The sequence below is a fragment of the Cyprinodon variegatus genome, unplaced genomic scaffold (assembly GCF_000732505.1).
Source record: "Cyprinodon variegatus isolate N-32 unplaced genomic scaffold, C_variegatus-1.0 Scaffold170, whole genome shotgun sequence".
NCBI classification, from domain to species: Eukaryota; Metazoa; Chordata; class Actinopteri; order Cyprinodontiformes; family Cyprinodontidae; genus Cyprinodon; species Cyprinodon variegatus.
The window spans coordinates 1,042,298-1,059,615 of record NW_015150623.1 but is presented as its reverse complement, the minus strand read 5'-3'; the positions used below and the strand labels follow the sequence as shown (position 1 = coordinate 1,059,615).

Genomic DNA, 17,318 nt, shown 5'->3' with positions numbered 1-17,318 from the left:
GACCTGAAATGTACAGTCCACATGATTATATCATATATAATATATATGTATATATATTACATTGCACATTATACCAAATACCAATCCGCAGGTGTAAAACAAAATAAGTACAGAATTTACAACAAGGCACTGAACTGTGGGAGGAACCTGCACATCTTTGGATGGATCTGCCGCCCGCGGAGCTCCAGAGAAATGTTGGAATGTCACGCTGCCGAACCGGGTCGGACCAAGCGGGTCAGTCAACGCTGGAACAAACATCTGCTTACATGTTCCAGATCTGTAAGGATTGCTGCTGTAGAAAAGCTGTTTGTTCCCAGGTTTCCTAAAAATGATTCATATCTAATCCTGAAAAAAGCATATTTTTGTGGTCCACCAGAACATATACAGAGGATCTGGTATCAGCTAACGATTGTCTAACAATTGGTGAGTTGTGAAATTTTGGAAACTTAAACTTGAATGACTTATGCACTTGGACTAGTTCAGCGGTTTCAGGAAACCTTTAAGCACCTTTTTCTTTTTCTGAGAAACTTTCACCCGCAAATTTTCTGGTTAGAGTTCATTCAGGCACTTTAGGATCTCTTATTCTCTGTAAATCAGTCATAAAAGAATCGAAAGGCTCGAGAATTGTATTCAGGGCAGCTTGTTTTGTTTTTGGAAGTGAGAAAAATACATTCAGACAGTCTTTTTATTAGTAACTGCTGTGTGCCACGGGGTTTCAACCTTTTTTCCCCACAAGATATGGCCATAAAGTCAACTTTGTACATGTTTTTTAAAAAGTGGCTAAAAGTCAATGCTGACTCAATGAGAACCGGTTTTCTTTGGTATGGAAAACAGGAACATTTTGGAGCCCAAATCTATTAATATTCAGATAAATGTCTTAATTTTTAAGGTTTTAAATGGACCACATTCCACTTCATATAAAGCATCATCATAAGTAGCCCATAGAGAAAATCTAATCTTTATCTGAGGGGTTTTAACCTAGCCTTAGTTTGTGGTTTGCTCTGATGACTGATTATGAGCATCATACCTGAAGGTCCAGATGTTCTCATTAGCTCCGACCTGCAGATACTTTGGTCTGAGCTCAGGTATCCCCCCAGCAGAATGTGGACATAGTGAAGAAATGTCACTGATTTCGGATTGAGGTGCAGCCTCATCTACTTTCCTTGTCTTTGCATCCAAAGAACAGTTAACATCAGAAACGTTTCACCAAACACTTAAAGGTGATGTTAGCGAACAGTTCCTCCATGTGAGGACAGTGTAGTAGCACCGTGGTGTTTCTCCTTACGAGTGGCGTCAATCCTTCTGGGTCTCCATCCTTCAGCCGACTTCACCAAGCACTGCATTTGCTTCCGTGGCTGCTGACGGACTGACTGTTGCTGTAGCGCTTTTTCACGATCATGCTGATGTACGCCTTCATGAGCTTAGCGATGTCCATCACCTGCAGGGGGAGAGGAGCAGCATTCAGGTTTGTTACGGCTGACACGTTTCACACTGTTAAAGCTTTTATAGGAGGCACCAATAGAGGTGGATTTATGTTTGGAGTGGTACTGACCATCTGGGTTTCGAAGACCAGCTCTCGGCCCTCCACGGCGATCTTGTAGATGTTGGGCAGCGGCGCTCCAAAGGACAGAATCAGCTCGTAGGGGAAAACCTCCAGAGGCCATGGCTCCCCTCGTTTGTACACAGAGATGGACTCTCTGCTCACACCGAGCCACAGCTCCGTGGGGAACGCTCCATCACGGCACTAGAAGGGTTATCAGAGAGGGTCAATGATGCTCGGCTCGGTTTCCATAAAACCTACAAGAGGAAACTGTTCCATCCTCACCTCGACGTTGAAGAGCGTTGAGCCATATCCCTGCCACTCCTTCACTAGTGCCATGTATTTCACCATGGCCTGCTCCTGGTTCATGCCCTGGAACTTCCTCCACTTGTCTATGACGCTGGTCCTCACCGCCGCTGCCTCCTCCCTCATCCAGGCCTCCAGGCTGTTCTCTTCCTCCAGCTTCTGCCGGCTCAGAGAGCCGCTCCTGAAGCTCCGCCTCAGCGTCCCCTCCAGGAAGCTGGAGCGTTTTCTTTCTGCCGTTCCGGAGCGTTCTGCCACTGAACCAGAACCTGGAGCGAACGACTTGGCGGAGTTCTGCACGCGGGCGCGCAGGCGGGCCATGGGGAAAACTTGGGACATCTCTGGCATGTTCGCCTGGGGGTTTTGGTCACCAAGGAGGTACTGCAGCCTTAGGGCGGCCAGAAACTGAAGAGTCTCCTCTGGGGCAGGGTAGTGACCCTGAATGACTGCCTCATGAGCCTTAGAGACATTAAAACATTCCTTTAACAAAGTTTCCTCTGATATGTTATCATTTTCTCTTTTGAATAAACAGACCAATCTATTTGAATCAGCTACCCAGCAGAGACTAATATATGCAAAAAACCCCCGAGGTGAATTAAATGAAGGTCAACAGTGGTCACCTGTTCAAACATGAAGGCGAACTCCACGCTGTCCTTAGGAACGCCATCGGTGTCCAGGAAGCAGTACAGCTTGAAGTACAGCTTCCAGCCGGTGTTGTTTTCCTCTGCGCTCGCTGAAAGTCTGCAGAACAGAAGTGGAACATTAATAGCAGACCCAGAGGCTAAAGGATGCCTGTAAACTAGACTTAAATGCTGGAGCTTACTTTTCAAACTTGGCGAGCACATCTGCTACCACAGTCCGACTCTCGACGGCCTTCTCTGTGGTGTCGTTGTGTTCGAACAGAGCAAACATGTTCCGGCTGTCCTCCATGGCCAGGCCGCGGATCAGCTTCTCCACCACCTGACAGGGATGGGTGGGGACCAGTCACAAAAATGCAAACTACATTTTGGAGAACTTTTCAAATTAAAAGCTAAATCCTGACAACCTTTCCTGACTTTAAACCAACTCACTATTGTCTTTTTCCTCAAATGAACCAGAATCTTACATGTTTTCTCTTTCCAGATTAAAATTTCCGGCTTTCTTTTTGGTATATTTGTTATGATCAGTGACCTTCTGTTGTCTTTGGTAAGGGAACTAACCTCTCCGGCTGTGGTGTGAGAGTTGATGGTGATCTTGCAGGAACCTCCCCCGTGGCAGTGAACCGTGGTGCTCATCTCCTGCCGGGCCACGATGGAGCGGATCTCCTCCTGCGACGGCACATTCTCCCTAGATCGAGTCTTTTTCAAAGAGTCAAATGCGAAGGCGGCGTAACGGTCCATCTCAGAGGCGGGGAAGAGCTCACGGGTCCTGTGGACAGATACCAGGTCAACAGGTCAACTGTAAGCTACAGGAATAAAAGAAGTCCCCTCTGTACACCACTGCTTACCTCTTCAGGTGGAACTTTAGGTATCTAAGGATGCTCCGTGAGGGGACGAAGGTGCAGGACATGCAGGCAAGGATCTTCCAGCTGCAGAGGTTCCCAGGGCTCCCAGGCTGCGGCGGCCTGGTGGTCTGCTTGATCAGCTGGCAGTAGAGCTCGTCACGCAGCGGTTTGAGCTCCTGACCTGTCTGCAGGATCCCCTGGATGATGGGGACGGGGTCAGCCACTCCGTCAAGGTGCTGAAGAGAGCTGAACACTCTGAGGGCTTCATCCTGCAGGGTTGTGTAGCTTCTACTGCGTGACACTGGGTGAGAGACAGAGGAGAGAAGATGAAATGTACTCTCTGGTGAATCAGATAGGTACTAGAACATTACCACTTTTTAAAACCGCTCTTTCTAGAATATAATCTTAAATGAAATACTTCAGAATCAAGACCAGACTTGCATCAGGGTACCTGGTGAAATTCTAGCTACTCCTGTGAGGATCAAATCTGTTAGAGATGACTGAGGATAAGAAGCTAAAGGTCATGGAAGGTGGTTGGGATCTTTGTCACCTTCCTGGCCCAGTTGATGGATGTCTGTTTTTGTATTGCGTCTTACCGCTGTGCTGGATGTCTCCGTAGGGCAGCGGCAGCAGCGGGGAATGCAGCGGGTGGTGGCTGTAGCGCAGGATGGGGTTCCTCTTGTAGATCTGCTCCACCACCTCTGAGTTCAGACAGTTCTCCTGCAGACAAAAGCACAGCTGATCTTTAACTGGAGAATTCCAATCCGAACCTGTATCACAACAGGCTCAGGACTTTTACATCTTAGAAGTCCCTTTAACCCTGTTAAGCTAAGCCTCAGCTGCACAGAGAGAATATTATTATTTACCCGAATGTCCTGGATGAGCTGCTGTGTCGGTGTGTCGATGGGAGCTTTGGTGTCGATGACATTCTGGATGGAGCTGGCCCAACGCGTGGCTTCGTTCAGCAGCTTGCAGTAGAGTCGGTACGAATGTTTTCGTCCATAGACCGTCACATTCCAGTATCCTGCCAAGCAAAATTCAAACATGTGAGCTGTATGAAAACAAGAAGACAGTGGGACATGAATTCCTCTACTTATGCCCTGAACTTACCGGTCTCTTTGTAGAACTTTTCATCCGGCTGCACCACAGAACAGAGGCTGTTCAGCACCAGGGTTCCCAGCTTCAAGGCGTTCCGCTCTGAGCTCTTGTAGTAGTCCAGGGAATTGTGGGTGAGCAGGAACCAGCGTTTCTTCAGCTTCATTGAGGCTTTGGTACTGTTCTTCATCTCTTTGTGCAACCAGCCTGAAGAAGATCAATTCATCTCTGTTATTCTGCTCTATTTGTTTTACAACCTTTTAAAGTGTACAAATCTATTACATAAAATCTGAAATCTCAGCACTCAAGTATTTAGTTTTATTTATGGTTGATCTTGCAGGTATTTGAGACAATCATTTTCCAATCCGGAATTAAGAACATTGTTCTCTTCAGTACTTTTATTTCTGCTTCTTTCTGTAAGTCTATCTCTGTCTCCTTGAATCCCAGTCGGCCTCGGCAGATGGCCGCTCACACTGAGTCTGGCTTCTGCTGGAGGTTTCTTCCTGTTAAAAGGGAGTTTTTTCTCTCCACTGTCGCAACAAGCATGCTTAGTGTGAGGGATCGCCTTTGAGTCAATGAGTCGATGCAATCAACTGGTTTTCCTTAGATAGAAACTTTGAACCAGTCTGACTGTATGATATGGTTGAATTGTCTCTGTAAAGTGCCATGAGATGAAATTTGTTGTGAATTAGTGCTATATAAATAAACTGAATTGAAATTTGAATTGAATTCAGATTCTTCAACGAGCTTTCTCTTGTTCAGAACCTAACTATGATTTATTAGTAGATTTTCTACTGTAATCCAGCCTTTTATACAGGCCTAGAGGCTAAAAAAGGAAGGAAGGAAATAGGTAAGGAAAAAGGGAAGGGAATAAGGAAGAAGGAAGGAAGGAAGGGAATGAATAAGGACGGAAATAAGTAAGTAAGGAAATAGTTAAGGAAACAGTGAATTAAATAAGTAAGTAAGTAAATTAATAAGGAGGGAAATAAGGAAGGTAATAGTTAAGAAATGGGAAAGAAATAAGGACGGAAAGAAGGAAATTAAGAAGGAAAGTAGAAGGGAAGGAAGGAAATGATGAAGGAAGTTTTCAATAGACATTTTTCTTTAGCTACTGTTCTTCTCCATTTTTTTTCAAGAAATAGTAACAGACTGTTCTCTCCTCATATCCATCCTGAAACCTACCTCTAATGATGAACTCCTGGCCATCCACCCGGGCGTCTCCTTTAGAGCGCTGCAGGAGGGTGATCCAGTGGTGCATCTCCTCAGGCGTGTCGGCGTTACAGTGCAACACCCGCTCCGCAGTGATGATGACGAAAGAGTTTGGTCTGGTTTTAACACAAGAGAAAACATGGTTTAAGAAACAGATAACTTGCCTTTTGATAGACTGAAGACCTCATGGAGACATGAAAACACATACCTTTCTGGATTATCTGATGCACAAACCGAGTCAATCATGCCCACGTCCAACGTTCCCTGAGGAAGGAAGAATGCAGGTGAGGAATAAAAGGGTTACAGGTAGAAAAGATGCTTCATCAATATTGCTGGATTGCTGAAAAAAAAAGAGGAGATGAATCAGGAATATTGGTGAACGTTTGGTGAACTCACCACAGCGTTCTGGGGATTGGCCTGCTCATCATGCATCTCACTGATCTCCTGTTCGGTGGAGCCATGGACCTGACTCAGCACGCTGAACCATTGACTGTAACCATGGAAACACCATCAGCATGATTTTTATCAAATGCAAAACATTTTATCTCACTAACATAAACCTGTTCAATAAGTAAAATCGTTACATCGTGTGATTCAAGTGGAGGTTCACCCTTCATAAGAACTTCTTCCTAGTTTGAGCATCATCTATTAAAACTTCTTTCCTTCTTCTGTTCTCTTTGCTAGCGGTGAGCTTAAGCTTAAAACTAGAGTACCCTGAAGGTGCTTTGACACCAAATATGACAGTGTGAAAAGGACATTTTGAATCTCCCTCACAAGTGACACTGGGAAATGTAATCCTAGCTCCGCTAGCTTCAGATGGCATTTGTTGTAAGGTGGTGCTATATACAGAAAGTGAATTTAATTCACCATGTCATCAAACAGGAGAACTTTCTGTCCATTTGCTCATTACTCCTGTTTGTTCAATTCAATATGAAGGACCTTGATATTCCTGAGCGAGTCACAATGAAGTGTTTAATGTGGAAATCCAAACAAGAACAGATGGACAGACGCTCCTAACAACCTAAGAGCTATGGTCAGATTAAAATTTGTCACAGTAGTACTTTTCTCTTTGTGTCCAAAAATGTGGTGTCCTCTGCGCTCCTTCACCCTAGATCACAACCATATCCAGTACCTGATTGGTTACACAATGCAAATTAATAGAAAAGTTTAGATTCTTGAACTAAGGCAAAACCTGGCTTCTGTCTTTTTGTGCTTCCATTGCGTCTATTCATTGTTTGCTTTAGTCGATTTGCCTGATTTGCACCATTTGCATCAGTCAGAATACATCCTTTATGTCTCTAACCATTAATTTGCTTTTGATCGTGTCTTTTGCCTAAAAGATAACATGTAAATGACTCGCTCCATTTGGCTTCTTCAAGTTCTGTGTGAATGCACCTCAATAAAAAATGCATGCAAAACTGCATCTACTAATCTAATCTACTCCTACAGTATGTTTGTTTCCTCTTCAGATTTGAAGAGTTGAACTGCTGTTTTTAATAAAGAAAGAGGGAATACATTGCATGCCAAGCAAGGGAGTCAGTAAAAACACCATCACAATAACCCTAATTCCCAAAGAGCATAGGTGGAGGGGTGGCAATACTGGCTTGTTTAGTAGCATGAGTATTTTAGCTCATTGAGCTAAAATAAGTAGAACGGAATCACAAATTTTCCTTTAATACTCTGATTTAATTCTCCATGAACAGCAGATTTTTAGCAATCATTATTCTTTACAAGGGACGCTGTGCAGAGCAGCTACTAGTCAGTATTTATAACACTAGGTTTCCAGGTAAATGGACTGTTTGTGAGAAACTCTGCAGGTATGAGAAGGTTCTGGGTGGGATTAAGACATGTTTAAAGAGCACAAGACACACCTTGCGTCCTCAGCAGACTCTGCGATCAGATGGTAGGTCCTCTCTGGCATCACAATGTCGATACCATTTTCCTTACCCGTGTTGTCAACTATTTCTCTGCAGATCAAAAAAACAAAAAATAATCAAAACGTTCTTGTAAGTATTGATCAAGTGGATCAAAATGCATCGTTGTAAGATGAGTAAAACCAGGGGGAGATCTTTTGTGTTTCTTACTTGGCATTATGCATGTCCAGCACCCCCTTCATCTTCTCCTCGCTGTCGTTCTCAAAGTACATGAGCCTGCTCTGCCTCAGCACGAACCAACGGCGCTTCCAGTTGCGGCGGGACAGCGTGGACGAGCCGCCTCCCTTCTTGTGCAGCCAGCCCTGCTTCAGCGCCTCCTGCTTGGCTCGGAACCACAGGAAGGTCTCGTCCTTCAGAACACACCAGCGCCGCTTCCACGTGTTGATCAGACCCCCTGAGGATGAAAGGATAGAACATTATTTCCTGCTACAGTGAGGGAGGACGCTCTGACAGCAGGCTGCTTGTGGCCTTAAATCACCTAAAGAAGGAGCTCTAAAAATCCTTTTGCTTTTTCAGATTAAATGGTAGAGAGAGAGGAGTTACCTTTGATGTGCAGGAAGCTGTGGAAGTACGGCAGAGTGACGCAGCTGTAGACAGAGTCCCGTCGATACGATAACTCGTCGTCTGTGTCAAACCTGTCAAAGTCGTCTTCACTATCCTCAAACTGCAACAAAAGTCAGACAAAATATTCAAAGCTTGAGGATCTCTCTTAAGAGAAAAAGAAAATACTATGTCTTAAAATTAATCAGTTTGTTATCAGAACATAGGATGGAATTTTGGTATCATTCTTTACATAAACTGAGCCTCGGAAATAAAAAAACAACAACAGCAGTTTTCCTAATGAAAACCTGTGAGTTAAGAACTGCTGCGTTCATGGGATTTAAGTGTGTAAATAGGCGTTCTGGTGGCTAGCTGTGCTGAAGCATACAGACAGGTGTGGGAACACAATGCCAGGATGGAAAGACAATGGCACTGAGATTCACCTGTTGCTGCTGATCAGTTTGGGACGGGTTTCGGGGCCTTGTGAGAAACAAGTTAGAAATATTTTAGGCTGCTCTTTGGACGAAAAACTAATAATAAACAAAGAGCCTCAGCTCAAAGGACAGGCTTCAGCTGGTGTGTTAGATGTTAGGTTTCAGGACCGGACAAAGAAAAAGCCTCTTTTCTTTGAAAATTAAGCAAAAGTTATAAGGATCAGATCTGAGACACTTATCCAGTCTTATCAGGCATTTAGACCGTTTTACACAAGAGCTACGTTGAACACACACATTTAAACCAGTGGGTAGCTTGCCCAGGGGTACATCACGATGCGACGAGAGGAAGCAGGAATCCTACCAATAATTAACCTGCTAAGGTTCAGTTGCCTTTAACAACAACTCAGATCTGCAAAGTCGCATTTCAGCAAAACATCCAGAACCTCATCATCTGTGGAGAAAACCAAGCACAGCCCATCACCTCAAACAGTTCCTACCAGCTGGTAGGCATGGAGGTGGAGGGCTGATAAAGTGGATTTGTTTTAGCACAGGACCATTGCTGGCAGAGTCAGTCCAGGACCTCTCTGTTCACCAACACATTAAAGATTTTAATTTGAGGGCATCTGTAGGACAGACTGCAGAGACGGTAACCCTGTGTGAGCTGGGTCACCTCGTCCAGCACTTTAACCAGAGCCTTACATGTGGGCCTAGATTTAGGCTTTCTCTCAATCTGGATGAAGCTGGAACTGCAAACTATAACCTTTAAAGTTGGACTAACTGCTGATTAAACAAATTTAAATGTTTTCAGTGATCCAAAGAGGGAATAAAATAAATATAGCATGAAAAGGTTAATCTGTTAATGAAATCAACTGATTGTTAATGCATCCAACATGGTCAACCCGACCAGTTGCAGTCAGTCTCCAGGATAAGAAACTCACCGATGACTGAGCGCCTTCAGAGCTGAAGCGGTAAACTCCAGAGCTGTTGTATGTCCCCACTGAGCCCCGGTAATCAGGAGACCACTGTCCACTGCGTGAGTTGGAGAAGGCCATGCTGCCGCTGGACACAATGGCACCCTCATCATAGTCATCCTGGTCATAGTCAGAGTCCTCATCCGGCGGAATCAGCTCCACCAGGTCGTCGGACGGCGCCTCAGACGAAGCCTGCGGGTGGCAGAAGGCGGAGTCGCCGCTGGATGAGACGCTGTGGGAGGCTGAAGGTAAAGGAGGCAGCGGCTGGTGAAGCAGGGTGGTGAGGGGCATCGGTGGGATCACCACATCGTTGGCGTACGGGTCTTCTTCGGAGGAGTCGTCGCTCGTTCTGATTCCGCTTGTCCGTTGACCGTCTGAATGGCCATGCTCACTCGGATTAGGCGAGTCTTTGAAAGCCTCATCATCGGCTCCAAACCCTTCATCCACCTCCTCCTCATCGCTGCGTCTCCTACCTCCATTCTCCTTCTCCTCTTCCTCTCCCTCTTCCACACCTAAGGAGCTCTCAATGTTCCTCACACACTCGTCAATCTCATCGAAGTTCAGCGAGTCGAGGAATTGCTGTGCCGCCTTGCAGGCCTCATCCTCCAGCCGCCGTAGCTCCTGATCCCGAAGACGCTGCAGGCGGTGGAGGGACGCTTCGGTCAGGGAGAGCTCCTGACGCTCCTTCTGCCTCTGCAGCGCCTGGATCTCTCTCTCCAACCGGAGGATCTCTTCAACCTGAGACGCCTCCTGGGGACGGATGGCCTCTTCTTCTGTTGCCTCCTCAAAGACATCCACTGATTCCAGCTCTGCCGGTGTTTCAGGGGATGCTGCAGCAGCTTCTTCCAGCTGAGACTGAGCAAAACCAAGAGAGGCGATCTGCTCGGCACGATGCTGCTCCTCAGCGCGATGCAGCTCCTCGATGCGATGCTGCTCCTGGGCGCGATGCAGCTCCTGGGCGCGATGTAGCTCCTGAAGTAGACGAGCTTCTTCAGCCTTGAAAAAGACCAAAAACAAAAAACAAAACATAAAACTGTCTGATGGAAACATGTTTGTTGGAGATGTTAGATTTAATTATTTCTTTAAATAAAGCAAAAGTCATTCAGAGAGCATTAAATGTCTGAGGACTACATGATATTAAACCAGAAGAAGTTTGTTATGTTGCAAAAACTTCTGATAAAAATTAAGCCATTTAGAAAGTTAATCATTCACTGCATAGCTGAAATGTTAACATGAATAAAAGCAACATTTCTATCACTCAACTGGGTTATTTCTGCTGCTTTAAAACACATTTTGTTTGCCTGTCTTTTTACTTAAGCTTACTTATTTTAGCTACAATAAATAATAACACCAATTTTCCACCTCTTTGAAGAGTCTCTCAGCCTCCAGTCTCAGTCTCTCCCTGCAAAGACAAAAAACCCAATAAATGTCAGCTGCTTTTAAGCAGGTAGGGTTGATGGAGAAATCAGGACAAATCTCACCTCTCCATCTCCTCCTCCACCTTTCTGCGGCACTCCTCCCTCTCCCTCCTCTCCTCCAGCAGCCGGCTGAAGGCCCGGCGGGCCAGCTGGCCCCGCAAACGCTTCTGAAAGGTGAGTGCGGCCCAGCGCAGGAGGAGGAACTTCCTCCTGTAGTAGAAAGCCCTGTAGTTCTTCTGAATGACCACGATGCACTGCAGCAGCTTCCTGTACTGCTTCCTGGAGGCAAAGCCGCCAGGGAAACCAAAGCGTCATTTTATGGCCATACAATGAACATTACTTGGAGTTTAGCTTTAAATAATACCTTGCCATGTAGCCCATGATGTGGGCCTGGATGATCATGGCTGCTTTCAGCACCTCCACCTCCCTCTGCTTCTCCAGCCGATGCTCCAGGGACTCTCTAAGAAAGACCTGAGATGGCAGGAGAGGAAGAGAAACAAACGCTGGAGAGTTAACAATGATATCAAACCAAAAATTGGTTTTATTTTTTCTCTCACTATACTGTATTTACAGCATCTAATGACAAAAGTGGAGAATATATGGTCCAATTGATTCTAAATTTTCACAAGAAAATAAAACTTTTCTTTCTCTTTCAAGATTGAATTTGGATTTAATCTATTAACATAAATCTCAACAAGAAACTTAAGCCTATTTGGATTTTTTGTAATAAAAAAAAAGGATCACATGTACAGTATGTATATACAAAATATATATAAAATATATATGTATATACAAATATACATACACCGATGTGATCATTGAGATAAATGTCTATGCGTGAGATAAACTCAGTTCAGTCGATATCAACCAACTTAGCCAAACTGTCGTTTTAGGTGAACAGCACTACAACAGAAATTACATCTAAGTAAGTAATTTTTTCCTAAAATAAGTGCATTTCGTATTGAATTGAGCAGGTAAATGAGACACTTTGCCAATGGAAAAGGATAATTTACATTTAAAATAACAAAACAAAACTGCCATCTCTTATTTCAAGTGCATATGATCTAATTATCGTATTTTAAGGGTAAAATTCTCATTCCTTTAGCAGATCATCTTATTTACCAACTCAACTTAGGGGTAGATTTAATCAAATGTTGTAAAAGCAGAGGAAAGAAAAGTAAGATATTGGAAACGCTAAAACCAATAAATTTTAGAAGCTCCTTTAATAACCATTTGAACCATATGCCATTTTCCTCGAAATGACATACTGCAATGATGAGGTACCTTAAAATTAGCCGCTCGGGTTCAATTAAACATGGTTTTTACACCACTGTATATTACCTACCTTTAGACTCTATTACAAACTCTGTTTTTTTGTGGTTACATTAGATACAGTTCCATTCATTAAGAGATTAAAAAACATTTTCACGCTCTTCCTGTCAATATGGTCAAACATGTCAATCTTTGTAAATGGATACGTGGAACAACACAATTTACATTTAAAATAAGAAAACACAATGGCATTGTCTTCTTTTGAGTTCATTTTATCTAAATATATTATTTTAAGACTAAAAATACTAATTCCATTGGCAAATGATCTCATTTACCTATTCAAATTAAGGGTAAATAAACTTAATTTAAAGAATTTTACTTCATTTAAGATCGTTTTTCCAATGAACCAGTTCCTAACTGCTAAAATTAGCAAAAAGTTCTTAAAATGAATAGTTACTTTTGTGTTAGGGTGGCTCTACAACACAGAATATGAACAAACAACATTCAACCTGCTTACATAAACTGCAATAAAAGTATTATTTTCTTGAAATTATTGTATTTTACCTGATTTGAGCAGGTATGTTTGACATTCAGCCAACTGAATAAGATTATTTACAATGAAAATAGGAAAAAAATAACACAGCTATCTTATTTCAAGTTCTAATTGTTTTATTTCAAGAGCAAAGTCACGTCTTTTTATTTACTTGCTCAAAGAACTGCAAATTCACAGATCCTAAAAAAAGTTATGCTGCAGGGTGCATTTCATCAAAAAAAGGGAATTCCCCCCTAACTGAATCCTCTTTTTCATAAAAACATCATCTGTGAGACACAATTATTGAATAAACAATTTAAAGAAAATACAGCAGAATTCAGAAAATCCCTTCCAAAACAAGAAAAAACGAAACAAAAAAAAAAAAACAGTGGAGCTGAACAAAGTCTTCCACATGAATCGAATCCGGAACCTCGCCTCCTTTTGTTAGAGTGACTAAAGTCTACAGATTCACTGTTGCTCTGTGCATAAAGGCCAATGCTAAAGGCACTTAGAGCTGCTGGATGCTGTCGCCTGTTGATAGAGAAACTGGGTCCACTGGGGATGCTGGGGTTAATCCGATTAGGGAGGGAGGAAAATGAGATAAGGGACACGGTCTCTGTGGGGCTCATATTGTGGGGGAATATCACAGGGCTGGGAGGTAAAAGGACATACCCCTCTAGTTGAGAAGAAAGCTGTGTTTGTGTGTGTTCCTGTTTGTCAATAGCGTGAGGAACATTTTTCCAAGTTCACCATCAAACTAAGGCTTGTTTGTGCCACAGATTAAAGTTTTGCTGGTTCTTGCCTCCCTTTTCGCTAACATTTAGGTGTAAGGTGTGTTCTGATTAGGGTTTGGTTTGCACTGGTAGTGTTTAGGTTTATGGTTATTGTAAATGCTAGGGTTAAAAACGATTGAAAATCAAAGGCAGTAGACACATGGTCCTCGCTACATATAACAAGATGGGAATGGATGTGTGTGTGTGCTGTTAGATGAAGGACATTAGCTCCATTTGCACTACCCTTTTTAAACCGTGCCGAGATCGGTCTGAGCACGGTAACCGAGACGGTAAATGTACATGGTACGCATGACTGAACCGGACCATGCCAGACACAACCAAACCACGCTAACATCTTACTAGTTCATCAGTAGGGCTCAGCGCGGTTCAGTTCAGGCTCGTTCTGTAAGCCCTGATTAGACGATCGTTTGTCATATCCACTTCCCAAAAGCTGACTCTGTCAAGTAGATTCACCAAGAGCTTCCCTCTTTGCCTGACTGTCTGCAAACTTCATGAATGTTACTGGAACCGCCTTGTTGATTTTCATGTTTACCTCTAGAGAGCAGTAGTACTGTAGACCATCACTAGGAGGAGAGAAATTGTACTAGTACTGATGTATAAATAGTTGTAAGGAACCAAGCCTTGCAGGGTTAACTGATTCAAGCTCGGCACGGATCGGTTTTCAGAGGGTAGTGTAAATGGGTCTATTGTTGAGGCCTAACCATTGAGGCACACACCAGACTTTCTGATAAGTAACATCGCCTGTATGGGGCTCACATGCAGGTTAATTAACGCCTGCATTAGACACCAGAGCTTTTTGACTATGAGGAAAGCCGTCATCTGTGATCAGATGCAGCTGCCAGAGCAAGAACACCTTAAAGTGTCAGGGCAGACTGAAAACATGCTCCAAACAATCAAGGAGCCTGCCACTGGTGAGCCACCGGTCTGTAAAAGGGCTGCAGCTTTGACCTCGGCCAATCACAGCTCCACACAGACAACTGTACTCAGATTTATTCAAGTGTCCAATCAACCTGAGGTGTTTATAGAAACCGCAGTAACTATGTATGTAGATGGATAATAACCAGACTCCACATGCTTCCTAGATGAAGCAAAGGTCCACAGCAGAGTTGTAGATCTGGGGGAAACATTTGCTATTGGGTTAATTTGCACATCAACATTTCTCACCCTCACTTCCTGTTGTACTGTTTTCATTTTGGTAAGTCTGCAGAACTCTGCTTCTTTTTGACTAGAAAATGAATAATATTTTAACCATTTTAAACTCTACATGCTAGAGACGTAGAGAAGGACAAACCAAATATCATTCTGGAAAGGATTATTTAAGGAGAAATGAAGCTAATTTATCCCAATGCAACTTACATCACACAGGCTTTCTGAATCCGTTAACAACACACTGAACAGCAAATCCCTTTCAGTCATTACTGTGTTAATTAGCACAACAAAAAGCTTTGCTAAGCCTTTTGATTCTGGCTGTGTGGGGGGTCAGGCCCCTAGAGGGAACAGAAGCTGAGCAGAGCCACGTGGAGACGCATCCCGTCCAGCAAATTAAGTTTTACTTTCTAAAAGCACAAAGCGGAACTCTGAAGCAACAATCTGGACATGTGCCGACTGAAAGGAGTCTCACGTAAATCTTTCCATGCGACAAAGTGGACAAAACCCTCAGAGGGACGTTGGGTTGATTTAACAGTTTGCAGGGAGGTGGCAGAAACGACTCTGTGGTTCAGTGACACAGATGTCAGGTCCCATTACATTTGAACTCTGCTGTTCATCCCAAACACTATGAAACCTTTCTGTCACTTCTCTTTTTATTACAGGTATTTACATCATTATCTTATTAAATACTCTATACGTGAACCCTAAAAATCCAAGCAGACCGAACCTATATGCATTACAGTAAACCCAGTGGTTCACAGCTGTATGAGGTAGTTATAGTGTAGCACATCATCACTGAGTCATTATGTATCTGACATTAGAAATGTTTGAACATGACAGAGGTCACTTTTCTAGCTCGACACTAAAGAATTTCTACAACGTTTGCACACAAAAAAAAAAAAATCTCAGAACTGTCTTTATGCCAGTTCTTTTATTAATGGTCATGGTAATGGATGGACTTCGTAATTCAATTTCCCTCTTATTTTTTTGTATAGTGACCATGGTTTTATTTCAGTTGCTCTAGTTTCTGTTCTGAAAAGGAGACATTCAAACACACACACAGGTTTCGCCCTCTGCTGTCATCACCGTCATGCTGGGATCGGTGGTCCGTGTCCCCCATCTGTCACTTTCCCAAGGCATTCACACACACACTCCGACACAAAATGACTCAAGCCCACACACACACACATGCTGGCAGCAGCTTTTCTTCCTGATCCGGTGTGGTGGTAGCAGATTGTGACTGAGGAGTGGAGTCCAATAACCGTCACATTCCAAGCCTCAGGTGAGCATGACCTCGGTTATTCATACACGGTGCAGTCACAGAGCAAGAGGCTCTGAATGGTTTCTGTGAGCTGAATTTGTAGGACATATGAAGCCAAATTAAGCCTTGAGGGAAGCAGGGAGAAGCTCGAATGGATTGGCATCTGTGTGGTGGGGGGGGGGAGTCCGGATCCAATCACACTGTATTCTAGCAGGGAGAATACGTTTCTACTGGGGTTAGCCTGAGGCAAAAAGGATGGTGGAGCATTCAGGGACTCAAGGTTTGACAGGCAAGAGTCGATTATACTGACAAAAGGGATGGAGCTCACTGTTGATAGACAGAGAAAGTAAATCTGCAGAGATATATGTGAGAAAATTAGTTTCTAAGCCTCAGCACAATTTTAATAGGCCCAAGGCGACAAAAACCATTCCTTAGCGAGTTGTTTTGTCCACTGAACCATTTCGTTCTCATTTCAGTATTTTATTAATAATGCTAGATTTATTTTACAATTATAAAGCTTTAGTTTGATTCCAGTTTAAGGTCAAAGCAATACTAAAAAGAACAAATTTTACAATCACTTTTACTGCAGGTGAGAAGAAAAAGGTTAAAAAACAGAAACTGTTTGGGCCTTACTTTGGTCTTTCCGAGCTGCCAATCTGAGCTGCTGCTGTCATAGAGATGCAGCAGCTGCTTGCAGCGCCCCCTGTGGTCATCTGGCAGCAGAATGCCCCTCATCAGCACCTTGTACCTGAAAAAAAGAGCAAAAGGTTGGTCTAAACATCAGCAAACTTCTTACCTTCAAATCTTTCTTACTCTTCGCTAAACACCTTACTACTGTATTTATTACAGCCCTATAAAAATACATATTAATAGTTTTATTTTCGAGGTTGAAATAAGTCGAAAATCTCCATTGAATGTAAAAGATAAATCTAGGTATGATTCAAATTAGTAACATTCAGCATTATTGGAAAACATAAAATCAAACAGTTGTTGCAGTCTCATATAAACCATTTTATTCATGCTGCTCCTGCTAAACGGAGCCTTGAAACTTAATTACTTTACAAGTTACCGCACATTTTTTTCAGAAATATGAAACTATTTTAAATACAGCCTAATACTTAAAGGTATAGTGGAGGATTTTCGCATATTTTTAAAAGACCCAACTGTTGGAGCTATTATGATTTCTGTTGTTTTTATCATTTTATTCATTTATATGTTTTATATTGCTCTCAATCATTTGTTTTTCTATATGTTACTCTCATCATTGGAAATAGTGTATGAAGGTCATAAGACAGTGAAATGTTTTGCAAGAATGCTTTCCTGTTTTTCATTTAAGAAGCACAGAAGTGGAAGTTCATAACCCCGATACCTTTTATAAAGCGT

General features: G+C 43.0%; 1 protein-coding gene across 1 annotated transcript in view; it reads right to left on the bottom strand.

Annotated features, from left to right (window-relative positions):
* Positions 1-728: 728 nt before the first annotated feature.
* Positions 729-17,318, bottom strand: part of myo10 (myosin X) — a 117,454-nt gene continuing 100,864 nt past the window's right edge. Inside the window, exons 18-38 of the mRNA XM_015378323.1 lie at positions 16,569-16,683; positions 11,292-11,398; positions 10,991-11,206; positions 10,872-10,911; positions 9,477-10,505; positions 8,108-8,228; positions 7,715-7,958; positions 7,502-7,597; positions 6,027-6,120; positions 5,839-5,894; positions 5,604-5,746; positions 4,437-4,628; positions 4,193-4,350; positions 3,923-4,046; positions 3,330-3,627; positions 3,043-3,250; positions 2,667-2,803; positions 2,464-2,584; positions 1,826-2,302; positions 1,553-1,744; positions 729-1,438 (exon numbers count right to left, since the gene is read on the bottom strand). Coding sequence (XP_015233809.1) covers positions 1,328-1,438; positions 1,553-1,744; positions 1,826-2,302; positions 2,464-2,584; positions 2,667-2,803; positions 3,043-3,250; positions 3,330-3,627; positions 3,923-4,046; positions 4,193-4,350; positions 4,437-4,628; positions 5,604-5,746; positions 5,839-5,894; positions 6,027-6,120; positions 7,502-7,597; positions 7,715-7,958; positions 8,108-8,228; positions 9,477-10,505; positions 10,872-10,911; positions 10,991-11,206; positions 11,292-11,398; positions 16,569-16,683 — 4,279 coding nt within the window. The 3' untranslated portion in view covers positions 729-1,327. The remainder of the gene's footprint in view (positions 1,439-1,552; positions 1,745-1,825; positions 2,303-2,463; positions 2,585-2,666; positions 2,804-3,042; positions 3,251-3,329; positions 3,628-3,922; positions 4,047-4,192; positions 4,351-4,436; positions 4,629-5,603; positions 5,747-5,838; positions 5,895-6,026; positions 6,121-7,501; positions 7,598-7,714; positions 7,959-8,107; positions 8,229-9,476; positions 10,506-10,871; positions 10,912-10,990; positions 11,207-11,291; positions 11,399-16,568; positions 16,684-17,318) is intronic.